The sequence below is a fragment of the Cardiocondyla obscurior genome, linkage group LG08, assembly GCF_019399895.1.
Source record: "Cardiocondyla obscurior isolate alpha-2009 linkage group LG08, Cobs3.1, whole genome shotgun sequence".
NCBI lineage: Eukaryota > Metazoa > Arthropoda > Insecta > Hymenoptera > Formicidae > Cardiocondyla > Cardiocondyla obscurior.
Genome location: NC_091871.1, coordinates 7,523,759 through 7,551,750, shown reverse-complemented (window position 1 = coordinate 7,551,750; position 27,992 = coordinate 7,523,759). Strand labels below are relative to the sequence as shown.

General features: G+C 39.3%; 1 protein-coding gene and 1 long non-coding RNA gene across 2 annotated transcripts in view; one reads left to right on the top strand and one right to left on the bottom strand.

The window, feature by feature from the left end:
- The first annotated feature begins 1,726 nt into the window (after positions 1 to 1,726).
- LOC139104650 (1-phosphatidylinositol 4,5-bisphosphate phosphodiesterase epsilon-1) lies at positions 1,727 to 27,894 on the top strand. The gene is made up of 16 exons (XM_070660249.1): positions 1,727 to 2,083; positions 3,346 to 3,491; positions 8,508 to 8,700; positions 12,970 to 13,200; positions 13,467 to 13,694; positions 16,777 to 17,234; positions 17,832 to 18,135; positions 18,241 to 18,440; positions 18,617 to 18,915; positions 19,029 to 19,255; positions 19,630 to 19,857; positions 20,021 to 20,245; positions 20,367 to 20,670; positions 20,985 to 21,333; positions 21,530 to 21,853; positions 22,018 to 27,894. The coding sequence occupies exons 2-16, from the start codon at positions 3,469 to 3,471 to the stop codon at positions 23,528 to 23,530; spliced, it is 5,106 nt and encodes a 1,701-aa protein (XP_070516350.1). The 5' UTR covers positions 1,727 to 2,083; positions 3,346 to 3,468; the 3' UTR covers positions 23,531 to 27,894.
- LOC139104662 (uncharacterized) overlaps positions 4,252 to 27,992 on the bottom strand; it is a 31,483-nt gene continuing 7,742 nt past the window's right edge. Inside the window, exon 5 of the long non-coding RNA XR_011546063.1 lies at positions 4,252 to 4,308. This is a non-coding gene — a long non-coding RNA (uncharacterized lncRNA). The remainder of the gene's footprint in view (positions 4,309 to 27,992) is intronic.

The window sequence follows — 27,992 nt, the reverse complement described above, 5'->3', positions numbered from 1 at the left end:
AATTTTTACAGTGTCTTATATAAACCGAGCTGAACGTTTGATCTCTGACACAGTAAAAAAAAAAAAAAAAGAAAAAAAAAAAAATGCATATCGCCTATATTAAAAAATTAATTCTTAATATTTGCATCTGACAGTACAATTTTTATCCTTTTAATTTCCTCGATAACGCGAACGCACAAATACGTATAATGACTTTTTGGTTTATATTTCACAATCACTAGTGCCCCGTACCGGGTGTTGAGATACAAAATATCGTGAACTATGTTTTTACCTCGGCATCAACGATATCCGCAGCGCGGAATTATTCATCGAAGATCTAAAAGGCGCTTTTATTCGACGGGTCGCGTTGAATTTCGTGCATCGCCCGCGCCGGTGGAAAAACCATCGTTGAGTTGACCTTTTCGCGCGGGAAATGTTAAACGATGGGCAAAAATTGCGCCGCTTCTTTTGCAAACTGGCACGCCCGAAACGTCAATCGCTGGCAACGCAATCGTCAAACGTACGGCCGCCAAGTATAAATCGAACGAAATACATATTCGCCGGTCATCTGTAAACTTCGTATCGAATTTGCGCGTATTTAAATCATCACTCGGGAGATTTAATAAATATTGTAGTAATATCGGGACCAAATGTAATTGAATATGAAGATTATTGCGGCTCATTAGACGCGACCTGATTGCAGCGCGCGTTTTATGCATAAATTTTGACGCAATTGTATTGAAAGCAACTATGGCGCGTTACGAGCAAATAAAAGGCGAGAGAGCGAATATTTCTGTCAAATGTCGGTAACTGGTGAAATAAAATTGTCCGTTTTTTGTATAGAATTCTTATCTGCTCGGAGAGATATACAAATACGTTATCGCTTTTCCACATAGTTAATCGGAAATCAAATAATCGACAAACAATTGCCTTTACATCGGCAATTGATCGACAATTAATTTCGTAACCAAAAAGAAAATACCGAAATTCAGAAAATATTTATTGCGATTTATATTGTGCACATATATGATGTTTTTGATGGAGCACAAGTAATAACAGATACCGTTAAAAAAAAAAATACTTTACGTACAAAGGTATCGCGAAATTATTGTAAAAAAGCTTTTTTTTCAGCTTTGCAGCAAATATCTCTCCCACATGCATTTTTCCGTTCTGTTTTCATGTCAGTTTTTCAAATATTATATAATTTTGTATATTTCCATTTTCTTCGCGATTATCTGCACTAACATTGAATATTAAAGTTAAACTTATAATCCTTGAACAACACCAGCGTCATATAAAGTGTAGATCAGAATTTTTTTTTTTTTTATTTCTTTTTTTTTTAGTTAAACTTCAAACTGCATGAAATATATTACATTGTACAAAAATTTAAAATACACCGTGCACTGTTAAAAACAAACACGTATAAGTAAGATTTATACGCGTAATATATAGAGCGTAATATAATATTCTCAATATCAAAACTTTAACTAATAACAAACTTTAAAAAAAACTTTGGAGTTTCTTAAATTTTAACAAACTTTCGAAAACTTTAGCGTCTCTAGCGAACTTTAATAAAACTATTAAATCTTTAATTTTAATACTATTAGAAAATAATACGAGTACATTCATTGTTCCATCTTCAATAAAACTGGCTTATAATTTTCTTTTTTCTCTCTTTCTCTTTTTGTTTCCCTGCTTCTCCTAACCTCTCGTGATATCATATCACAAATATTCTAAAAAGTGAAATCGTGTCTGGCAAACATTTACAGAGCTGGAGAAGCGGCCGCAGCCGCAGCCGCCTCGGAGCTCTGAGGAGCTGGAGGATCTGCATAAGCTGCTGCACTTCCCCGAGGAGGTGGCGCTCAGGTTGACGGAAAGCGAATACCAGTTATTCTATCAGGTACCACCGCACGAGTACCTAAGGCACGTGGCACAGGATCAAACCACGTTGCAAAAACCACCTGCCAGGCCACCCCCGTCGCCGAGTCGCAGCTGCAGCAACCCCAGCACCATCAATAGCTCGACCCAAACCGAGGACGAATCATCTTGGCCTGTTGCCACGGTGTACTCCCCCGTGCAGATCCTCATCGATCGTTTTAATGAGGTACATTAATTCTTCTCCCTCTCCTCCCCTCCCTCCCACCTCACATTCCCACCTTTTTCCTCCTCCTCGATTCGTTCGTACTTTTCAACGGCACGCAGATGCTCTCTGATTGCAAAATATTGCAGCGGCATCTTGTGAACTACTGTTCCCAACTCGTTATTACTATTTGACACGTAAATAAGAAGAAAAACGGCGACTACATTTCGCGAGAGAAGAGGCTTCGCGCCAAGAATTTCCTCGTCGTCGTTTGCACCACTAGAAGTCTCATCAACCTTTAACACATTCGCAGCTAGCGACGATCTTTTTTTCGTTTACGCGTTCTTGTTCTTTTTTTTTTTTTTTTAATACAGTTATGTACATTTTGCAATAATTACAACTTCGTTAATTAATTTTTTTTTTTTTCTTCGAGAATTAATGACTCTTATAGTAAAATCGCAAATCATTATTCGAGTTCGATGGGTTGCATTTTTTAAAGATTTTTTAACAATAAATTTAACAATAAATTTAATAGTTAGATATTTTTTTTTAATTTATACTCCAATTTTAACAACGGAACCTTGCCGGTATTCAGCTCTGATATTTTTGAAAATTATATTGCGGTCTCCAACTAAGATTTTCGCCATCAAACGACGCCGCGCCGGCTGCGAATGTGTTAATGAGGACTTCTCTGGCGGCTTTCCGTATGTTTTCACTAGATACTTTCACCCACTTCACCTATACACGCGCATACGTCTCCCATACATACAGACATTCACACGCGTACGGATATCGCCTGACCTCGCTTACTCGTTTCCGCCACCCGTGCTACCATTTCCCACTCTAAATCCTCGCTCAAGGTTGGAAACGTTGGATCCTCATCCCTCCGCTTTTCACATTCTTCTCTTTATCACCGTGCTAAACAAAAGCCGCGGAATAGAAAACCGTTGGAAAACTCTGGGGCGTCTCTCATAGATAAATGCGATGTTTCCCAACTCCCTTACAACCTCGATAACTTCCATTTTATATCATCAATACGAAACAACAAGCGATATAACGAACTAAAGTTAAAATTCGCCAAATATTCGCACACATATCCGCGTTCACGTTCGGCAAAAATAATTTCGAGAAAAATGCTAAATTTGAACGTTGATTTCTATTAAACAAGTTTTTCGTTCCCTTCCCTACTAAAATAACTTTTCTACGTCTCTCGTGCTGCACGCTAATATCGAAAAAAAAAAAATATAAAATAAAACAGGCCTAATGATATTATCTTTGTCAATTAGGTAAGCTCATGGGTCACCCACGCGATCACCAGCGGTGCCACGGTGGAAGAACGGCAGGCAGTTCTCTCCTGCCTTCTACGCGTCGCGCTAACCTGTTGGAATACCGGCAACTTTAATTCAGCCATGGAGATAATTGCCGGTCTAAAGTAAGTGCCTATAATGCCCGTCGTAAACGCAAATGACGGCGCTAAGTCCCTCTACTTAAAAGGTCAATCCTCAAATTGCCGGCCCGCGCTTCTTGCGGCGCGCTCGCTTTAATACTGTCCGCGAGTCGTGCGAAGGTAGCCCGCATTGTTTCGGCGACGAGCGGAAGACGCGACGCGATGTCTTGGCCGCAATATTATGGGAACCCATCCATCTTCATCCGCCGTAAGCATCTAACCGCAGGGCAAAGTTACCGTCGGCACCGATAGATCATTACGAAAGACGACCGCAGCACGCAGCCACGCATCCCCCGTTGCTCTCGAGTTTCGATCGGATTATAGACTTAGCTGCCGCCCCCGTGTGCGCGTAACTATAATTTTCTACGGTTACGATTATATAATCAGCTAATCTGTCGAATCGATACGAATTAGAATTACCACGAACTCAGATAAACTCGTTCGACAAATCAGTCGTGATTTTCTTAAGCTGCTACGTGTAAAAACGCTTTGTCAACGTGAAACTGTTTATTACTTTTACTTTTGGTAATTTAAAGAAATTTTAAAATGTACTTTTGAGTAAAAAGGAATATAATACTTTTTGTTATTTTGTGTGTTTTGTAATTTACAAGTGGTGTATAATTTATTTTTGTTAGAACGAATTATGCGCACGCGAGGCGTGCGCTATTTTTTTTAAAGGTCCCAATTCGTGCGCGTTGTTATAATTAGGAACATTATTACGGATGAATTATGAAAAAAGAAAAAATTATGCGACTTACCAATTTGTTTGAAATTCAGCGGAGTTCTGGAGTTCTACCGGTGACTGTAACATAAAAAAGAAAATATTAATGTATATTAGTATATTAATTAATAACATTAATAAAAAGAAAAGTAAGAGTTTTTTTTTTTAATAAAGATTTTCGAAATTAGCTTCTTTTTACCTCAAGTTAACTTAACCTTAATGTAACTTTTGACTTTAACGGAGTTAGCTTTCTGCTCGTACAACTTTTAACGCAGCTAAAATAATTTTTTAGTTAACTTTAACTTAATTCAGTTAAAAAAAAATATTAACTCAACCCACCCTATGAAATTATAGCTTGAATAATTTTAAACGAAAGGAGCATTTATACAAAGTGCGCAAAGATAATGTCTCGCTTATTAAGGATCCGCGAAACATATAATCCTCAACGAGATCGCGATCCACTAATCCGAACTCTAGGCAACTTCTTTAAAACTTCCTTCTTGTTTGTTACAACTTCCAAGGTCGCGTTCGTTCAATTAATCTTCATCTATCGGAATGAAGGGCTCTTAAAATTATATTTCATCACGTTAAGACAACGGGGATCTCTGCCCGGGTTTATTACTTCGAATGCGATACTGAAGCCACCCCTGAATCTATCTGTGGAAGCAAGTACAACATCGAACTTTGCTCCTGAATAAACTATGAATGAAAATCCTCCAACTGTCGTGGGAAATAACAAATGTTTACCTCCAAAAATGCCTTTGATCGACCACGAGCTGTCAACTGAAAAAAACTTGGCACTTAGTTTGCTCTGTCTTACGACGATTGTTCGCTATTCACGCAAAGTCAGATAAAATCCATTAAAAGTTCATCTAAAGTGGTTTATCCTCGCAAACAGAAATTAAACATCCTTAGAATATAAACACCCTCTCACGTCTCGCGAAAATTGCTTCTTGCATAAAACAAGATTAATAACGTGCGAACGAGTTCAAGTAAGAAAAAAAAAAAAAAAGAAAAGTAGTCTGCAGATATAAAATTACAGAAAGTGTTTATATAATTTAGTACCGAGTAAAGAGTTGATTTAAAAATTTACGTCCTTAGACGTACCTTAGTTAATTATAAAATTGCACTTTAAAAAGTTCAAAATTACAACTAAGAGATTAATACTACGAAGATTAAATCTACGTTTTTTTTTTTTTTTTTTTTTATACATGTAGATTGAAACGTTACGGTGAAAATATCGCGATAAAAAAAATTATATTTCTGATTTCGATACCTCAACTCGTCATAGACATTACGAAGAGTAAAATACAAGTTCGGGAATCATTTTCATGCTAGTTAATTGATTATATTTAACGAAAAAAATTTTTTTAAGTAATTAAAAGCTCACGACTTTCTTACGAAACTCAGATAAACGTAATGTACTTTAAAAACAGAAATGATGACGTTGCAGGATCCCTATTGCGGGTCTTATTGCAAAGCGAAGTGGCTTCCCTAGTAGTTTGCTTTATTAAGAGCTTCTCGTGAAAGTTTTATCGAATACAACGACACGTAGCTCATTCCGCGAATGTTTTTCAACATGGTGCTCTACCCATTTCCCGAAACAATTCACAATGGCGTAATCGCATTATTTCACGAGCTTTTTTTTCGGTCCTGTAACTTCTTTCAACCCGTTGCCCTGTGAAGAAGTGGGATAATCTTCCGTTGAAAAGTAATTCGAGTAATAAATGTGTGTCATTAATTTTCACGGAGATCAACGAGCACGACCGACGACTCCGCGCGTTGTTCGCCCATAAAATCGTTCTCCTGCTCTTGCTTTGATAATTTATTCCCTTTCGACGTGAGAAAATTGGAAAAAAAGAGAGAGAGAGAGAGACAATACGCAAAGCGATTTTCGCACATTAAACCTTTTAAATCTTTAAAATCGATTTGCAAAGGTTTCCAAGAATGTGTTACGACTGTGAGAAAAAATTGGCTACGGGAGACGTTTGAGCAATCATACTTCGATTACTGTTATTCGGTTTCAAAGCAGAATAATTTTTTTTTATAAAGGTTTTTTTCACAAATTTGTTTACGAAATGCACAAATTTCTCAATTACATTTCAGTTCGGTCGAAATTTACATCTTTGTTGTGATATACGGCATGAAAGCACACCATTGCCTGTCTGTTCATTAAAAAAAAAATAAAAAAAAAAAAAATAATAATAATAAAAAAAAGGAAAAAAAAGCTGACGCTGATTGACTTAATATCGTTGTTTGTACCTCGAGGAAAAAAATATATAAAAAAATAAAAATAAAAATGATTTCTGCACGAGGGCTCTTTGTAATCTGCCAAGCGTCTAAAGGAGAATACTTTATTAAAGGGTTTTTTTTTTTTCTTTTTTTTGCCAACTTGAAAACTACGCTGAAAATCTGCTTGGAAGTTCTGATCGATGTTCCACGTGCACATTTAAATGGGGAGAACGTCTCTGAAAATATCTCGGAAACTTATTCTTATAGAGAAAAGGAAATATGAAATAAAGGGAGAACACCAGGACCGAAAGTTCCCTTCCGCTCGGGCAATTCGCGAGATTGACTTCCTTCTGTCTGCTCCGATATGCAGAAAAATTATTAACTAATCTTTATACTCCAATAACACTCCGGCAGCGTGTAATTTAAATAAGATGCATTATGCATTGAAATAGGCAGCGATCAGTTCTAACCAAAACGCTATAAGTATCCGTTTGATCGATGACGCGGAAGCAGGAGGAAATTGTATCGGCGAACAGTAATATCGCTTATAATAGAAATTTCTGAGGGGAAGATTTCTTTGTTTCGGTTTACCGAGCTTCCATTAGATTATCACTTTCGTTCTTCACACGGATAACGATACTTATTATTACTAAACGGCCACTTTATTTTACTTTTCTTTTCTTTTTCTTTTTCTTTTTTTTTTTTTAATATTTTGCGAGACAAATGAATTTCGCCGTAAGTAGCGCACTGAATAACCTTTATCGTCTGTTCCCATCGGAAACGCGGCGTAGAAATAAAATACTTTTTATTGTCGAGGCTGTAAAGTCAGATGCCGTCCTCCCGTGCTCGTCCCGCGAATGAGAGGATAAAAGTTTTCGTGCGGGAATATCGTTTCCAGAACGACCGTCGCGCCTGCAGATTGTCCCACGCACTCGGAAAACGTTCTTAGCCGAAGCTTTCGAAGCTAACTGGCCGCGCGAACGGGGAATGCTTAAAGGGAGAGATAATTAACGCACTAAACGGCGAACGTTTCGTGATTTTAACGACCGCCGTCACGCGAAGGAGGCGGAAAATCTTTTTGCGGGATGCGTGAACGCGGGCTGCCTCGGCGCACGGATGCTGGCAACTGTCGGTTTAATTTTTAATCACGCCAATGTAAACTATCGCGCAAATATAAACTGTCGTAAACGTAAATGCAAGCTTGCGCTCACGGTGCTCGAGTACGGCTGTTTGTCCAAGCCCTTTCTCGGTTAATTTGTTAATCTTTTAGATTTTACGAGTTGACGAAGAAAATTTAGAAAACACAAAACTTCTGCATTGCAAATTTTTTTACAGAAAAAAAAGAAAAAAAAATTAATACGTGTAGCTTTAAGTTTGAATCACGAATTAAAAATACTTGACGCAAACTATCTTGAGTTTATTCGTAATGTTTTACTACCGCCATCATAATTATCACTGCGATAATTTAAATCGTTTCGATGAAAAAAAAAATGTCGCGAGTCAATTACTAAAATATCTGCCACCCGCCCGGATCTTTCTCCCCAAATTAATTTAATATTCGAGTCTACGTCTTTAAGCATTAGCAGTTTCTGAAATTCAGCTCGGTTGAATTTAAGTTTAATAATTCTGTACGCAGAGTAAACTGCCGCATAACGTCGGTGTAGGAAATTAAGATTAGTAGGAATTACCGAATGTTGTTATAATTTAAATTAATTTTACATTAAAGCATTAAATTCAATTAAAGCAGCCCCGCTAATCTTTCATTTGCAATTTATTCGCCGAGCTCCGATTCGCCTGTTTCGCAATTATTCAAATAAAACAAATCAGTTATTAATTATCAAGAAAAGACGCTCTTAAGATATTATTAGCTCAAAGTCTTAGAGTCTCGGGGACAATATCAGCTTCTTAATGCTGTAACGTGTTGCCGCGCGTTACTTGGGAAAGTGGAACGTGCGAATTACCGCCGTCAGCAGTTTACCCGTTAAGTATATCCGAAAAAGTGTGCCCGCCATCGTCTAATCGCGAACCAACGTTCGCTTACGTTGCAGGTCCAACAAGCTGAAGCCATTCTGGCATGGCGTCGAGCGCATACCGGTCATGGAATATCTCTCCTCCGCCCTTCTATCTGCCGAATACGAGCATGCACTCGCTCGCGCCCTCGCAATGCCAGAATGCCCGGTGGTACCATTCTTCGGGGCTTTCCTGCGCGAGCTGCGGGAAGTTATCGCGTGCGATATAAAGGTAAGCTAGACAACCACCGGCGCCTATCGCTCGCACGACATCGCGCTTCTCACGCATATTTGTAATTTGTCGGACGAAGCCCTTCGTGGCGAAAGTGGAATCGGTTGCCTCGCTTTAAAAGCGTAGATCGACATCTCGTTAACGTTCGACTGCGCGAACGTTTTAATATCAATATGTCAGCGTTCGCTTCCTGCTGCGCCTTTTCTCGACTCCACTTTGGAATATTATGTTAATCCTGTTTCTACCACGAAGATCACTGTCAACGCGAGACGGCGACCAAGATCTCTACGTGCGCCGAGCAGAAGACCGGTTATTTAGATCGAGCGAGGTGACGTTACTTTTCATCGGATAAATCTGTTCAATGTTTGAGCGCGCGGAATGCGACGCGACGAAGAAAAAGCCGAATCGGAGGAGAAAGCTCATAAGTAATCGAGCGCTTTGGCGAACGGCCAAACAAGTTCGCCAGTGATATCTAACATGGCTCTCTCGATCGCATCGCAAGTGGGCTTGAAGAGAGCGATTGAGAAAACGAAGGATGGTCAGTGACACGGCAAATTTACTTCCCCTTTACGTTTATTCTCCGACGAAAATTATGCGCGCTCAGAAGATGGATGTAAACGTTTCGCGTTATGACGAAATTATTTAAAGAAGCGAAACCCCGAGAAATTAGAGCGGATGAAAAATTATGTTAAAACTTGAAATGCTCGTCCAAGTTTGCGAAAGGTATTATCCGAGAAGAGACGATCGTTTAAAATGTGATTACCGGACTGGAGAATTTCAAGGAAAGTTAATCTTTCGTAGAAAAAAAAAAAAAACGCATTCTTAACGGGGCTCGTTTAATTTTCATTTAATTATTTATCAAACGATCGTTCGCTAGCGTTATATATTATATTTCTGCGCTATCAAAACTGACGCAAGAAATTACATCGACGCTCGAGAATCATGGGAAGAGAAAAAGGTTTGCGTTTTAAACGAGCATTCGCATTTCAAAGGACTCGTTTAGGCCGAAAGCGTCGGAAGCTGCGCATCGAAATTCTTCCGTCAAGTTTTAGATTCCATTTGTTGGACTGTACTGCGAAAAATAGCGGCGCGACAGAGGAGACCGAAGCAAAGGCTGCGTAAAGTAATGTAAAAACGACCAGGAAAGGGGTTTCTATCGGCCTCCAGCAGCTACGATGGTTGTAGGCCGGCGGAAACTACTTGCTCTTGTCGTTAACGATCGTCATCGGCGAACGAAACGGCATCTTTCTTGCTTTTTATCGCGTCACGTTATTTGACGTTTAAAAGCACGTTTCGGATGACCGCAACGAAAATCAGTGCTTTTAAAAGCGTCCCGTAAAACCCTAAATTGTACGACGAAAATCCGCTAAGTAGCCAATCGTTAAAACCAAGCACATGTTCAGCGCTACGTATTTGTATAATTAAATTGGCCGTTCACTTAAAACAGCGACGTCGCAATGCGAAGCAAGCTCGTTTCAAGAGTGTGAACAAAACTTTACAATTATTGTTAAAATAAAAACTTCTCCTAATTAATGTCAGATTTTAAGTTGAAATTCTGATTATAATTTTACATCCCGTTACGTAAAGAAAAAAATAATTTTTTGACGAATTAAAATTAAAATATGTATTAAAATATTAATTGTATATCAAAATGCATTCCTATTTTAAAAGCGAATTACATGTCATCTAAAAGCAGTATAAACAATAAATAGTAGTTATTTGTATAACCTTAATTAAGCACATTAATTAATAATACTATTATGTATTTAACATAAAATTGTACTTTAAATTAAATAATAATTTTGTATTAAATTCAAATTTACATTTTATTTACGATTATATTTATATTAAATTTGTATTCGCGATGCTTTACGCTGAGTAAACTGCAATGAGATTGAACAAAAACTACAGCACATTATAAAAATACTCGATCTATTTGTTAATCATCTATCAGCGTTGATAAAAATACATTTATATATATATATATATATTTTTTTTTAAATAAATATATACATAAACGTATAATGTAAACTCGAAAAAGTTACTGACAATTACATATTCCGTCGATGTGAAAATATATCAGAATGTATAATTAATTTCTGGAGCGCGAAATTAATCAAACTGCGACGTGATCAGTCACACCTCGAGCGTTCGGGTTCTCGCTGGGATGTTGATCGCTAATTACATCCAAATGAATTCAACATCGATTGACATTACGAGAGCAAAGTAAACGATATGCTTTGCCTTGAGACTATCCACGTCGCAGCGGAGTAGATACATCTCATTATCATATTTCTCCCCCTTCCCGCCCTTCTCTCGAAAGCGTAATCCGCCAAACCGAATGTATCCCTAATGCGGACGTCGCGATTCGCAAATGGAATTCGAAATCGGTATCGGCGTAGCGCGGCTCAGCGTAGAGCATGAGGTGCGCCAGACACCAAGCTTGCGGTATGCGTCGGTTTGTTATCCCGCCCTATGCATTGCTGGCTGTCCCCTCATCGTCACGTACGTCCTTTGGGTTACATTTCTGCGGGGTGGGGGAGGGGAAAGGGGGAAGAAAAGGAGGAAGGCTAACGAGGTTAAACAACAGACATCGCGAAAGTCGCTTCGTTCGCCCGGTATCACGTTCGCAATGGATGGTTCCCGAAGCTCAAACCCCGAAAGACCAAATGTTACGGTATCGTTCTTTAGGCTGCCGTACTTTTTCGTGTCCACGTCGTTACTTGCCAATAATGATAAGAGAAGAGTTATAAATATTACAAGCGCGTAAAAATAACGACGAGCTTATCATTTTCCTTCCTTTAATCGAGCCTCGTTTTCGGGTGGAAGTTTTAATAAGCCGCCTTTTCCCGAAATACCACCCTCTCGAAATTGTAAATCCTCTCACTTCGTTTGACTTTCTCGTTTGGCAAATAATTTGACTTTCGATCAGAAACGACGTCATGTCGTCTCGTCGTGCGGGATAAGTCGGCCGCCTCCGTCTCCGCGAGAGCGTTAAATCACGTCTGAACATAATTTCTTACCCGCGAGCAGCTCGCGGATCAACATGTTCCGAATTATCCTGCTAGTAGATGTGCTCACGCGTGTTTCAGCAGGTTTGCAATTTGGACCGCACGACTTAGCGGCTTTGGATGCCGCCCAACGGTGGGTCGATCGACGGGTAACACGGCGCGATAAAGTGAAACAGTATTACCTTGTGACGCCGCGTCGTCGAACGATCGCTCGATATAATATATATATATATATATATATATATATATATATATATATATATATATATATACATATATATATATATATATATATATATATATATATATATATATCCACGCGAGATTAAGGTTATCGGATAACAGTTAATTATAAGCCGCATTAAAGTTCTTGCTACTAGTGCGCTCCTAGCTTACGGGCTGGTAGACGAGCTTCCGGACTATTACTTATACATATAATTTGCGTTAACCTGACTCTAAAACCTTTACCACAAAAATTAAAAATGTAATTTTGAAATATATTGGTTAGTACAAATTAAATATTTTTATATGTATATTCCTGATAGAATCTATATCCACGAAAGGATGTCAAGGACAATTCTACAGATTTTACATAGGTGTCGATTCGATGCAGTTTAAATTTGATTTAATTAAATTATTTTGACTTACATTCTCCGCATTCCGTGAAAATCTATGTGCTGGTAGATAAATTTTATTAAAAAAAAAATCTGTAAATAAAAGTAACTATCGGTTTCTTTTTTATTTTAGCGTCATTTGTAAGTCGAGACCACCGAAAGATTTGCACTTGTGAAAGAGCCTATTATATGCTGCTAGTCATCGAGAGACTTAAAGAACCACCCAGTGTTTCTTGTTAATGAATACGTGCGAGTGTATTTCGAGGTTGTGTTTCGGGAGCAAACCGTAAACTATTGATTCCTATTTCAAAAGCTAAGTTCCTCTTCGAGAAACAAAGCAACTTCGTTACGCGGATTATTGAATTTACATCCTCGAAATGAACATCTTGGCAAACAATGTACTCTTCAAAGTATCTCCACGCGTAGGCCACCATAGCATACATAAATCAACATTTTCTACAGCCGTTTTTTTTTTCCTTTTTTTCAAATTTTTATTATTTAAAAATTGCGTTATTATTTATGTTCCATCCGAGCTACATTGTATTACCGTAAAACAAAGAGGAGCAAGGCTTTTCTGTTAGACAAACACTTCGACGATAAACTGAACTGCAATTTCTAAAGAGTATTGACTTGAAATGTTTTAGCCCCAGCCCGAGTACAAGGAAAATCGCGAGTCACCACGTGCTAGCGTTAAGGAGAGCGAACCTCAAGAACACGTGCCTTCCTCTGCGCCGGTCGCCAGGATCGCCGAGAGTAACACAGAGACGCCGTCGGAATGGAGTTCGAGGAGCGACTCCTTGAACAAACCGGAGAACCCCATCGTACCAGCCTACGACACAAATTCCGTTCTCGACAAAGTCGCGCTCTTTCACAAGGTAAGACAAACCGACCGGCGAGCAGTGCCTGGAAAAATTTCTCTCGCGATCTTAACGAACGGCGGATAACGTCACGTTAATGCTTTGTTTCGCACACGAGCAAGAAAATAAAATAAATACTCGAACTGACGAGGTTTAGACAGCTGTCGTTGCGCCGCGCGCGCCTTCAGGATTTTATAAATCGCACGAGAATTCAATTTACACAAAATCCGTGTGTCTCGAGTTGTCCCGGTGGCTTAACGAGGGATATTTTTTTTTTTTTCAAGCATCGACATGCTCGTGGCAGAGACGCGACCACCGGCTCCCTTCACCACACCTTGAGCATCCATACAACCGCGATCGAGCAAACGTATATGACAGAGGAATGCGACGAGAATGACTATCATCTTGATTTGGACTCCTACAAGCCCGTGCAGCCGCTCAAGATTGACCACGGGGTCACTTTGTTTCCCGTTGCCGCCCCACACACTGGCATGGATCTTCATCTCCTGCAGGTATATCGCGCTGCATTCTCTACAGATCAATCCGCATTTCATACGAGAATGTGGATGTCGAAATTAGAACGCCGCGTTGTTGAATTTACGCGAGAGTTATGGCTTTCGTGAAGAATATAACATCAAACTTTAATATAATTTAAATTAAAAAAATATTGCGTTACAAAAAGAAATAGACAATCTAATCAAATATTTACTAAAATCGCTTAAAAATGTATGTTTACTTATTCTCGTTAACCGAAACGAAAGGAAATAGGAATTATCGTTACACACGATAAGAAGATAAAATTAAAAGACGACAATTTTTAAAGAATTAACAAAACTAAGTAATAATTCTAGCGACATTTGTCCCATGATCTATTCAAAGTACACGGAAAATGTCTACGTTGAAATTAATTAAATTTGGTAGAATTAGTAATATGACGAAAATTTCAACCCAACGTAATTTCCGCCTGTAATAGCGCGCAACGTTCGCTGGCTTTGTGACATTCGAATTATCACTGGCAACGTGCATACACAGAGAATAGATAGATAGATAGATAGATAGATAAATAAAAGGAAAGGAAAGACAGAGAGAGAGAAACGAGCAAGCAAGAGAAACACAGATATCTCGTCTGAGATTGTCGCGATCGTTTTGGGATTGAGAAACATTGCGTCACATAACGAAACTACCAATTGTATACGTGACATCGCGATGCTGCGCGTGGAGTGCATCGCAAATATTGGACTCGCAGGATTTGTCGCACAATACAACGCCGGGGTGCTTTGATTCTAACGCACTGTTATTGGGGCAGTAGCTGCACAGTGGGAAATTAGAGATGTCAGATTTTTCTGCTGTCCATGTCACATGGCAATGTCTGCTATTCGGCGTACTCGTACTACTAGCGGCCACGTATCGCGACAAAATCAACGCGTAACGAACGTAGTCTAAATATTAATATTCCGAATATTATCATCGCGCGGTTAATTAAATAGAAATTACTACGTCGTTAAAATAAATTATAAAAGAAAAATATATAAACGTTTATATCATGTGGAATTTCGGAGAAATTTAGAAAAGTTTAAAGTTAAAAAAAAAAAATTAACGCATTGAATATAAAGTTGATTGATCATTAAAATTTTTCCAATATTATATCTTTTGTTATTCGCGGCCGCGTCGTTTCTAAAATCCTCTAATTTTATTACGGATAAACAGCTTCCGGTAAATAATATCTCCACGCGCATAAAGAAACTTAATAAACCGCTCAAAAAATTTATTCGAAGAGATAAAATAGAATTTCAACGTAAACCTTTTCATGCATTGTCTGATCAGCCTGCGCTATTTTTCAGAGAGATAATGCAAAACAATTATATGCATAGCATTTTCAGAAAAATATTTACGTCAAGGTTTTACATTTTTCTTATCTCATCTAAAATAAATAATGCCTTTCCTATTTCAAAGCTCCCCAACATGAATGAGAATTTAATGTATCATAACGAAAGAAACACCCGAGAGATGTTTGCGAAAGTTCAAGTACCGCGAGGTGAAAGACGATATCATATTCAGAAGAATTCATTCGTCTCGAGAGTAATTCCGTTTATTTAAATAGAATGCAACATTTGTATTTGTCGTCGTAATTAAAAAAGCCGTCAAATCCAAAACTTCCCTTCAGCACATAAGATATTTTCGTACATTACTCCATAATATGTAGTATCGCAATTTAAATACTACATTTAACAATTCGTAAAAAGACACGATTTAAAAAACAAATCAAATTCTTTTTTCGTAGAATCATCAACGCAAACCCTTTTATTTTCCCAAGAAATTCTACAGGTACCCTTTAAAACGAACGAACTTTTTTTTTTCTTTTCTTTCTTTTTCTTTTTTTTTCTTTTTTCTTTGATATCGCAGCCGAGGAAAAAGAGCGATCCAAGGAGTCTTAGATTTGTAGTTTCTCGTTTAAGCTACATGAATCGCGAAAAGAAGTAGAAGAAAGATATTCACCCCCCCCCTTCCCTCCCCCCTTTTCCCGTTTGCTATTCTCGCAATTCTTGATATCTAGCTCGAGACGTAAAAAGAATAACTTACATTTATAAAACTTATATGCACATTGAGATTTACGATTTTCATTAAGAACGTTGCAAGAACCGGCGCGTTTGTATTAACATAAAATATCTCCATTGTACGTTATCCTCGGACGATTTCGCGATACTAATGTCGTAGCCGACGATACTTCCTCCGTGGCGCCGATGAAATAAAAGACACCGTCAGCACGTAGCTCGCAATACGTCTAAAGGATTTCAAAAGGACTAGCGTTACTCCCACCCGCCACTTTGGGCGCCTCCGGCGAGAACTTCGCGGAAATTAAAAAACAGAGAAATATGCGGCAAAACGGAAAGGAGAGAAGGAGACTTTCCTTCTCCTTTCATCCTGCGGTCGCTCTTTCTGCGACAAACAAAGCAAGGGAACTGACGGGAAAAACGTTGTAACGCAGCGCGCAAAACCAGGTCATCCTTTTGAATCGTGCCACCAATTGTCAGCGTTAATTGAGTGGCAAGAGGAAAAAAATAGGAAACGACATATTCGCGGGGGGGAAAAAAATGGTTCATGACGAATAAAAGTCGTTATCGTTCCGTCATGAAAATTCGATGCAATCGATATACATATACCGTGAATTTCTCTCCGCTGCTACGAAACGTTCTCTAAGAATTACGTACAACTTTCCGCCCGGTATATATCGAATATCAATTAATAAATTTTTTTTTTTAGAAGAAACGTCTTCCTACGCAGGTCACCGCGTTAAAAGAATCGAGTCACCGTACCTCGTCGATTAAATAATTTTACTTTACGTAATTAACATAATTAAAGAAATAAATATTTAAATTATTTTTAAAAGAACGAGAAGCGCTCGAAGCACTCTGTAAAATACATAAATCCGTACGCTGCTGATTATTAAATAAAGTATGATGAAGGAATTTTCTTTAACGGCGAAAGGAGCTCTCGCTAGAGAATAAATGACGCGAGGCGCGCGTCCTGTAGTATCTAGTCGATTTAGAAAATCTATTAAGTAGTTTCTTCACTTGTCGAAACTACATGTTCCAGGTGCTTCACCACGGTACAACTTTAGTCCACTGGGACTGCGAGGGTGGTACCTCGAGAACGGCGTTAGTGTTCGCGCGCGTCGACCGCGCCTGCGGCACTTTCGTATGGGAAAAGCCGCCTTGGAGTCCCCTGAAAACGGCGCAGGTCGGCGGTACCGCTCTAACCGAATTCTCGCTAAACGCAAACCCGGAGGACACGATACCAGCGGGCCTAGTCGGCAGGTACACGCAGCAGCAGGCTGACTGCGCCTCTGTCACTTTGGAAGAGGGATATCTCGATCTTGGATCAGTGAAGGAAATAATAATCGGCTGCTGCGATCGCGATCGAGAGGCTGATCTCAGGAGCATCTGCAAGAGATACGGCCTACCAGGCTCCGACTGCTGCATCGGCCTTATGTACGGCTCCAGTCTTCCGGACAATCGACTGATCTTTCTACTTTGCCCTCCCGCCCTTAGCAAGTACGTATGAGTTGCTCCTTTTGCGAATATCTCTTTACTTTTTTTTTTCTTTTTTTTTTATTTTTTATTTTTATTTTTATTTTATTTTATTTTATTTTATTTTTTTTTTTTGTCGAGTTTTCAAACACCTCTTGCATATCACGCATCAATGCGAAATAAAAGAAGATGATACGAAATTTATCACAGTCCGCGTCACGCGCAGTACGTTTAAAAAATGAAAATATATTTTCACTTTATTTTATATATTTTACGGAAAAAAATGTTTGAATTTATTTTATGAATACTATTTTTTAGCAAACCATTTTACGTGCGTTATTTACGCTGCGAACTTTTGCCCGTGAAAAACTACCGTGGATAAACTCAATTACCATGCCGTAATATATATATCCCCACCCCAGAATATTCGGCTCATTAATAATGTATTAATATGTTCGTAATACATTATCGAGCAATAATATTAATAACAAACATTTCCTACGCGCACGCATATTTTATACCGTTCTAACAATTGCTTCTAATAATTTATGATTTATTGTTAAATTACGTATTGTTGATCTACATAAATTATGTAAATCGTACGTTGTGTTTCGCTTTCAGAATATGGTACATGGGATTGTGCTGGATATTGCGAGGCCTCAAAAGACAACAACAGCTAACCGACCGCAGATCACGGTGGTTGAAAGAAAAATATCTGCAGTTATACTTTTCCTACTTAGAACAGCCGATAGAAGGATTGGAGCAGCCGACGACGGCCGATGCTATTCGCATTTTTGGCGGTCGCGACTGGTCAATGACGGAAAGCGTCGGAACGTTATCTCCGACGAGTAGCAGCACCTTACGAAGACGAAACGTTAAAGGAAAAAAAACTAAATCGATCGGCAATATTCATGCTTTAACCAAGGTTCGCGTAATTCCTCTTGTATCTTCTACAATAAATCATACAGAATCGTGTTACTTGCTAAGCGAGACACCGTTTCCTAAATTGAATATTCCTAATTTGACGCAGGACCTGAATCTGAAACAGTACGATTCCTCAACTTCGGATGGAGGTCTGAGCGCTACACCTCTTCGTCAGATCACGGGAAGCAGAGAATCTTTAACGAGAATTCTACCGGCATCACCGAGAGCAAGCCGGGACCGAATACCACCGCGTAGCCCGCCGAGTGCCGGATTTACTTCCACTTTGCCTTATACCGCTTTTCAAAGGTACATTATTCTAATTTATAAAACTAAAAAAAAACGCGTGTTCTTTAAAATAAGAAAAATTTCGAAACGAAAGAACTCTCAAAAAATTCCTATGGAATTTTACATTAAGTGGCTTTAAAATTGCTTATTTATCATTCACAAGTTTTCTCGCACACCTCGCGATAACGCACGCGTAGTTTGTTATGCATTACCAGGGAAAAAGACAGGAACGGATCCGGTGGTATACCCGGGAGCTTAGAAGCCCCTTGGCAGATGAAAGCACGTACTACTTCGATCATGTACGAGACCCAATTGAACTTCGTGGAATTCGTCGCGCTCTTCCGATCGTTCAGCTTACGAGCCAGGAAGGATTTGCGCGATCTGTTCGGTCAGTTAGCGATAACGTGTCGTAGCCAGAGTGACGGATCACTGAGGGACTTTAATATTCGTCCGGTAGTGCTGAGGCAGACCAGCGATGCCACGCCGCAAAGAATCGGTAAGTCTTTTAAATTTAAAATCTGGGGCAAACGTTTTTTTTTTTTTTTTTTCTTTTTTTTCTTTCTTTTTTTCATAATTAATATTTTTTAAATACGTTTTAAATGTTGTCAGGTTTGTTGACGAGAAACAATTCTATCGACTGTCACGAATATAAGACGGGGAGCAATCTACAAAAGAAGCAGATCTTCGATGCCGTCGCGGCGGCGAGTATAGTCAATAATTGCTCAGGCGTCGACACGTCGAAATCGCAAGTGATCACTCTGGCGACGTTCACGAAATTTCTGGAGTCTCGACAGCAAGAGAAACTGAGCGACGATGAAATCAAGGCGCTGATTAAGGTAAATATTTATAAGGCCGAAGATCTACGCGAAAAACCGCTCGCTCGATACTCTTATCTTTTCTCTACAATTCTTTTACGAATATATAAAAAAGCAATATCCTCTCAATATTATTTTGCGCGCTATACCTGCTTACGTACAACTTTATCAGTTCTTTTTTTTTTTTTTTTTTTATTAATAACGATAAATAATATTTTCTTTAATCCCGTTATTTATACTGAAATCACGATCCTCAATTTGTCTCATCTGAAAATACAATAGAAGTCCCCGACTTCTCTTCGCGTTCATATTGTTCCCGTGAGTTCTATACGCGCTTACACGAGAGCACAATGCGATGTAACGCAATCAAACGGGCACGTTTACTCTAATTTCAGAGACACGAACCGGACCCAGCACTTCGCACACAGTGGTGTTTGTCTTTTGAAGGTTTTGCGCGGTATATGATGGACAAGGATAATTATGCTTTCCCGAATGAGTATGCAACACCGTCCGACACCGAAATGCAGCAGCCTCTGTCGCAATATTACATTGCCAGTTCCCACAACACGTATTTAACCGGGCATCAGCTCAAAGGAGAGTCTTCAGTGCAACTGTATTCGCAGGTGAGCCGCGACTTTTAGATAAAAAACGAGTTTGAAACATGCATTTCTTTTTTTTTTCTCTCTCTCTTTTTTTTTCCGTGACTAATACGATTTATATGAATTTTTTTTCGGATAAAAGTAATTAAAATTTATTGGACTGACGGCAATAAAAAATTCTGTGCAGGTACTTCTGACCGGATGTCGGTGCGTGGAGCTCGATTGTTGGGACGGCGATGATGGAACCCCGTTAATTTATCACGGTCACACTTTCACTACTAAAATACCATTTCGCTCGGTAGTAGAAGCGATCGATCGCAGCGCTTTTGTCAGTTCCCCTTATCCCGTGATTCTTTCCATCGAGAATCACTGCTCGCCAAGTCAGCAGGCTCGCATGGCGCAAATATTTCAGGTATTAATATTATTCAGATTAATATTATTAAATAAATTTCTTTTCTTTGTTTTTTTTTTTTTTTCTTGTCAATTATAACGGCGCCTAAGCTAAATTACGAGCGGAAATATATACGTTTCAGGCTGTATTTGGCGAGAAATTGGTCACGAAATTTCTCTTTGAGTCAGACTTTAGTGACGACCCTCAACTGCCTTCGCCCTCGCAGCTTCGTTATCGAATCTTGATAAAAAATAAAAAATTAGTCGTCGATCCTGCCGGACCTTTGTCTCACACGCCCCTCAGCCACCGCGGGAAAATGCTCATGTCGGATCGCGCGTCTTCAATGAAGCAGATGCGAACCGACGTAAGCAACGCGTCTGTCGTCGAATACTTTAGCGAGGATGAAGATGACGAAGAGGATGACGACGAGGATGACAACATTGACGGTAAATTTAATTAACCCCCGAAGTACGTTTTGCAGAAATTTAGCCCGACTTAATTCGATTGTATCAACCGGATCTATTTTCCACGAGGAATATCGGAATATTAATTAATTTTTTGATCTCGACTCTTCCTATGCTCGAGTTTAATCTAAATATACCGCGTTGTGCCACGTTGATATTCTATTATCTTAATTCTCATTTTAGCGTAACGATAAATACTCGAGTTTATTATAATCGATATTTCTCCCTCTCGCTTGCAAAAAAAAAATTAAAGCGCTCGAAAATATTTTACATTTCTTTGGCGTGATAATTTACAGATAACTCAATTTCGAGCTACGAAAGATACCTCGGCAGCGGCCAAATGCCACACGGTCGTTTGAAATCAGACCCAGGAGTGGACGACAAAACGCAAAAGCAAAGCAGCCAAATAGCTAAAGAGCTGTCGGACTTGGTGATTTATCTTCAAGCGATTAAATTCCGCGGACTGAATACTATGCCGGTCGCGCCGGGAAAAATACGTCACCAAACGCATACGGGACCAGTTCAGCGGCACAGCATCGCCGGCATAGGACCGAGCAGTATAGCTTCCTCATCGGGATCACCGCAATCGCTCTCGACGTCCGCCTCGATCGCGAGTGGCGGCAGCAATATCGATAATATCTTCAGGTTAGTTTCTCGCGATTCAAAAATTTTTCCCTTATTTATTTCAAATTAATTAATTAATTAAAATTAATTTAATGAATTTGAAAAATATTTCTCTTATTTATATATATTATTTTTTTTAATTTAATCTTATTTCGGTATATTAATTTTGTAATTAAAAAGAATACAGCGAATATGTATTGTGCTTGTGTGTCATTAGATCGACTCGCGGAATGCCGGCCTGCTTCCAAACCTCATCACTGAACGAGAGCTCGGCGAAAAAAATTTGCAGAAAGCAGCCGTTAGGCGTGGTCGCTCATGCGGAAACTCAACTCATTCGAACGTATCCTGCCGGAATGCGTATTGATTCTACAAATTTCAATCCCGTAATATTTTGGGCTTTCGGAATCCAAATGGTTGCATTGAATTATCAGACAGACGACGCGGGATTACATTTGAATTCGGCTATGTTCGAGCAAAACGGCCAATGCGGATACGTTAGAAAACCTATGGTGATGTGGGACAAGGGGCACATGATGTACAGGTAAATTAGCGTCTCGTTAATTTTTTTTTTTTTAATTTTCTAAAATGCCGCATAGCAATGTATTAATTAATGTATTAATTAATGTATTAATTAATAATATAATATCGATTTTTAATAACGTTCTGATCATTATATAACGCGAAAAAAAAAAATTATTTCAACAGGCGATTCAACCCTTGGGACAAAGAATTCGACGGATTACACTCGGCGCATTTAAGTCTTTCGATAGTCTCAGGACAATACGTTTCGATTACAAATTTCGCTACCAGCACCTACATCGAGGTCGAGCTGATCGGTATACCGATCGATTGCGCAAAGCATAAAACGAAGGTAATCCAGAACAATGCGCTAAATCCAATCTGGAACGAAAAAATTTGCTTCCAAGTGATGTTCAAAGATCTCGCCTTTCTGCGTTTCGGTGTTATCGAGGCGAGCTCTCATCACGTAATCGCGCAACGCGTAATACCGCTCAAGTGTCTACGTCCCGGCTACCGACACGTACGACTGCGATCCTGCAAAAATAAGCCGCTGGCCCTATCCACGCTCTTTATCTATTCACGTTTAGAGGAGGAAAGCTTGGACTACAACACCTGCTGTCGCGATCACAAGGAATCGTCGAAGCGCCTCTCGTCGAGCAAAGAACCCGAGAAATTGAGCACCGTCGATCCCGGATCTCTAGGCGGGGTGACTTTGAAAAGGCGAATGTTCTTTTTAATGGTCCACCACGTGATACCGGAGGAGCCGTATACTATTCTAAAGGTAACTCAGGACAGTACTACGCAGGAGGTGATGCTGCAGGCGTTGCAGAAGGCCGGGATATCGCCGGATCACGTGGACGAGTACATCTTAGTCGAGGAAGTGTCTCGCGGGTGGGAGAAAAGGGACAAGGAGGAGTTGCCGACCCAACGCGTGCTGGACCCTACGGAACATCCTCTTCAGGCGCAGGCTGTGTGGAAGGGCCAGGGTCGATTTTTGCTGAAGCGAGTAGGCGACGATCCGAGCAGCAGAGCGTGGCTGGCGTCTATCAGAAGCACGGCCGCTCATTCGAAACTCAACGACTCCAACGCGAGGGACCAATCCACTCACATATGGGACGAAGCCGACACTTTTCTGGTTTGCATCTACAACGTTTCGCCGGAAATCCCGTACGCGATTTTACGCGTGCCGATAAGCAGCTCGGCGCAGGACGTCCTGGCGCAAGCTCTGATAAAAGCGAGGAGAATGGAGAACCCGGCTAAGTTCGCTCTGGTCGAGGAGCTCGAGTGGGGTGGCGCGGGGGCTGTCGGAAGCGGAAATCGTCAACTGAGAGTGTTGAGCGACGACGAGAACGTTTACACCACGCAGGCCTTTTGGAAAACTCTAGGCAGATTTATCTTAAGGGAAAGAGAGCAAGCGATTCCGCGGAGAAATTTATTGCCCGCGACCCTCGATCGACTCAGTAAAGGATTTTCCGTCGGCAGATCTGTATCTCTACCAGGATCCAGCAAAGAAAAGGTGCCTGTTTCAGAAGTACTGTCGGATCCCACTTCTAGAGGCCTGAGACATCGGCTAATGATGTCAGGACGAAGACGAGAAGTTCACTCCGACGGGGAGGACATGCGCGAGTCCGATCTATTCAACGCCGCTTTTCATTTGAAAAAGGTCTCGTTCCGAAAATTGATGAGCTGGAAGTCATAGTGGCAATCAAGGGCGACGTCGATATCATCGATCTTCGCCACTCGGAGAAGTCACTTGTAAGCTCATCCCGTATAGCACAGAAAGATTTCAGCAGCATTCCTCGCAAGATAAGCGATATTGCAAAATGTTGCTGCAACGTTCCTGTATTGCAGCAACATGGCAATATAATATGTACGCAATAATACTTTGATATCGATATCTATTATGTGTTTAAAGTATGAGAGATAAATAAAGAATTAAGATTACGAGAGCCGAGCGTAAGACGTGCATAAATTTTCGTCGAGCTTGCCTCTAATACTCGAAGCTGGCCGGGCACACGCTTACGCGAATGCTGTTTAAAGTGTGTCAACGTGTGTAACATCTAACACGAAAAGTAAAAAGCGAACCAAAATCAAAATCCATTATTTCTATTCTAGATATAGAATAAATAAAATAATAAAAATGGAACGTAACTTCGTGAAATATATGTGCCACATGTACTTTTATTATTTTCGCTATTTTAATAACATTTCAAGATATTGCTGAAGTAATATTGTAAAAATGCCTCCGCAGTATCTGCAGCATTACACCGCGATACGTAATATTGCTGTAAGCTTTTGTGCTATATGGGATAGTTGAATTACCGTAATCAGAATTTAGTTCTGATCTAGCGAAACGTTTTTCCGTACCGATCCTGCCTAGGTACAATTTCAAATCGAAAAGAGCTCGGAGGGGTCGAAAAAAATTTCACTTTGTTGAAGATTTACATAATACAACAGCGTCGCGAGTGCTCGAAAAAGTTAAAATCTATAAGTCTTTCATTCGAATGATAAAACATATAATATCACTCAGATTAGTTAAATATCCATACGCGATACTAAAGAAAAATATCAGGCAGCGTATTGCTATTATTGATCGTGATATTACGCGAGGAAATATATAATCTTTGCTGTAGGAATAAATTAAAAAAGAAAGGAAGAAAAAAAAAACAAAAGAAGAATCAAGAAACGAAATGTTATTTTTGGGAAAATATCAATGTCTGGAAAACACCGCGACGTTCTCAAACTCGATTACGTACGCGACTTTTCGTAATATTTGAATGAAATATCAAATAAACGAAATCGCTGCGGAAAGCAATTTCGGCGAGTTAGATTTTCCCAAGAAAACCGGACGTTACCACGATAGAGATTATTAGGCCGTCATTTTCAAAGATTTTTCAAGAATTAAAAAAAAAATATACAGCATATCTGAAGTAATAACGTAGCACAATCACTAAATGGCAAAGCGACAATTTTGAATCCGCTTAATTTCGCATGAAAGCCAAGCATCGTACTAAATTTAGTTATGTAGCAGTAAATTTGTACCAGACGCGGGTCGATCTGTTAACTAAATTCGACAAAGATGCGTTGACGCATCGTAAAGCAAAGAAAGAAGAAAAAAAATTTTAATGCCGCAACATCGCGTCTGATTTTATTATTTTTGTACAACGAAGGAAGGGAGGGGGAGGGAGATCACACCGGACGATCTCTGAACATTTTGCCAAACGACGATTCTAAGTGATTATAGATCAGGAACACATTCGTAATGTTTAGACGCCGTCGGAAGTGCTTCCCTATTCGTACGCGTTCCGTTTGAAATTAATCGGATCCGCGCCTCTATGAATTGATGTATCGTTGCATAATTGATATATTGCTCCAGAGAAACTCCGCAGCTTCACGTGACTTCTCGTCATTTACGAGCATCGTCTTTATCATTTACGTCGTACCTGAGACTTTCCATTGATACGAGAGTTTACGCTTTCACGCGCGCGCTCTATAATAAAGTTATATATCGCTGTTATCACGTTTTCGTTCGTTCGCTCTATTTAATGTTAATGATTTTTTTCCGCGTCTAGTCGACCATGTGATAAGAAACTCGAGTATAGGATCCAATGAGACAATGTAATGTATGTTGGGAGTTGCTAATTAAAGATCGTATTTACTAAATATTGTTAACGCTAGAGGGTAGATCGGTGTTGCATTCTCGATTACCGTTCCTCTCTCCTGACTGTTTTAGCGAGCGTATGTATACGTAGATTATAAATATAATACGAGACTAAGGAGCGTCGATGTGGAAAACTACGTCCAAATGTGCCATCGCTCTATTCGATTTATTTTTTTTTTTTTCCACCGTGACAAGGCATTCATACGTCGGCGTGCCGCGTCGCGCGCTCGAAAAACCGGCAGCCTAATTTTATGGAAAATAATTTCGCTAATAATGTTAATTAATTAAGTGACGAGGAACAATATGGGATCTGACGTCGCAAGCCAGTGAGGTCGCGAGATAGCCTTGCCCCGTCTTCCATGTCCTAGATATTTTATATTTTTTCGAAACGGTCCCGCAGACTGACTTTTTAAGCGAACCCGCGCAAACTACACGACACAACTAAACGCTGGGATTTTTAACGTTATGACAAAAGAGATATGAGACGTATAAACGCTAATCATATTCTTTTCTTTCGTGCTTCGCGACGTCACTGGAGACTGTATATTTTTGGATACCACTTCCTTCCTTATCCATTTTTCATATCCTCGAAAATACGTAAATCACATATCTACACGAGAGACCAAACGGGCGAGATAAATACATTGAATAAAAACTGAAAAACAGACACCTAGCCCAGTCACACATTTGTACACATATCCTCAAATTAATAAAATTAAAAAAAAAACAAAGAAATTACATTTGATAAATTTCTTTCTGTCGATGAAGAAAGGCATAGATCAAAGTAGCTCAAAACCAAAAAACAATTAAAAACTATTCATCTAATCGGAATCGCGTGACGTCGACGACATTTTTTCAATCGTTATTTATAATTATCTATGTCTCTTTTTTTTTTCTTGCTTATTTATTTCTATTTTTAAATTGCCTCGCACACAGAAGTAGCTGCAACGTGTTAAATTATTCCAAATGTTAAAATAAAAAAAGACTAATGAATCGTACAATCGCTCAATGATTTGGCATTAACAGGCACGGGCATCTCTCATCACCACATAACATATATTCAATGTTAAGCAAGATCAAAGTACATTTTGGTACACCGCAACAGTATTTACCTAATATATAGCAGTATCCTCACGGAACATTATGTACATAACGGTAACGAACAATGGCTACTAATAATGTTAATTAATTGTTATAATTGATATTCGACGCTCCTTGGATCTCCGATTAAACCCCTGTATCAAGTGAATCATCGATTGTAAAAAAAAAAAAAAAAAAAAGACAGCGTCTATCAAACGTTGCGTCGATTGACGATTGTAACAGTTGTAACCATTCGTTGTTGTGTCGCCGCCGGATATCGCAATGAGTTGCATACAATTGCTAAACTTGTCTTCAAGAGCACGGACGCCGACGAAAGCCGTAATTCCGACTTTAATTCAATACCGAAGTGATACGTACAAATCTCGACGTTTTATTACAAATCGTTATGTAAGCCGTTGCGGATTGTGCGCAAGATTAGATTATCTCTACTTTGTTCGAATCGGAAAAAAAAAAAAATGTAGATTAGATAACTGTAGATGTGATAATTATACGGTACTTGTTTCAGATTATTTCAGATTTTTTCTTTCTCGCGTAAAGTAAAACGGAAAATAAAAACTTGTTGATATATTGAACTCAATGTTATTCCATTAATATTCGACGGCGTGCATGCTCGTGACTATTTTAATTTTTTGTCCGTCATCCCCTTTCTTCGAGGCTGACTTCAAAAAAAAAAAAAAAAATTCGGTGGGCGCGTTTAAAAAATGATTACCGTGTTAAGAGTGGCGCACACACGCGAAACGATTACTTCTTAATATTTCTGGGACCACCCTAAGGATACTATCGACCGAGCTCCCAAGAGCCAATCCTAACTGTAAACGGTACCAGTATTAGATCTCTCTTTCTTTTCCAGTAAAGTGCGCAGACTGCGAAGAGAGTAGGAAATTGAAAGAAGCGCAAAAGACGAAAGATAGGACAGGATGGTAGAAACCGAACGGAAGATTAACCTCGAAGATATCGACCGAAAGGTCGAATGAATGAATGCTGAAGCTCATTTTAAGTGATTTAAAGTTCGTACAGAAATTTACTTCTGGCTCAAACTCTCTATGAAATAAAAATATTAAAAAAAAATCTCTAAAAGAAATTATAATACACGCATACAAAGTATTTATAAATTAAAATTTACACACACGTCAAAATATACGGTATGTAAAATAATAAACAAAATTTTGTTCTGTAAAATCTGACACAAATCGTCATCTAAAATGAGCTTGATGCATCGTCCGGACATATCCCTAATTGTATGCATATCCGTGAGATTCTTCGGTAGCTGTTACGTTGTAAAAAAAAAAAAAAGAAAACAATTACACGCGTAATACATATAAATATCGTACGTGCGTACATATGCATTATTCTCAAAGAGCCATCGAGCGGTAATTTTGCATACACGACGTGTTTCAAA

Bases quoted from the DNA above. Each gene is read 5' to 3' on its own strand.
- LOC139104650 (XM_070660249.1), top strand. From the start codon at position 3,469: ATGGAGATAATTGCCGGTCTAAA. The intron at 13,201-13,466 runs GTAAGACAAACC...TTTTTTTTCAAG, and splicing joins AAGTCGCGCTCTTTCACAAG to CATCGACATGCTCGTGGCAG. The intron at 21,854-22,017 runs GTAAATTAGCGT...TTATTTCAACAG, and splicing joins AAGGGGCACATGATGTACAG to GCGATTCAACCCTTGGGACA.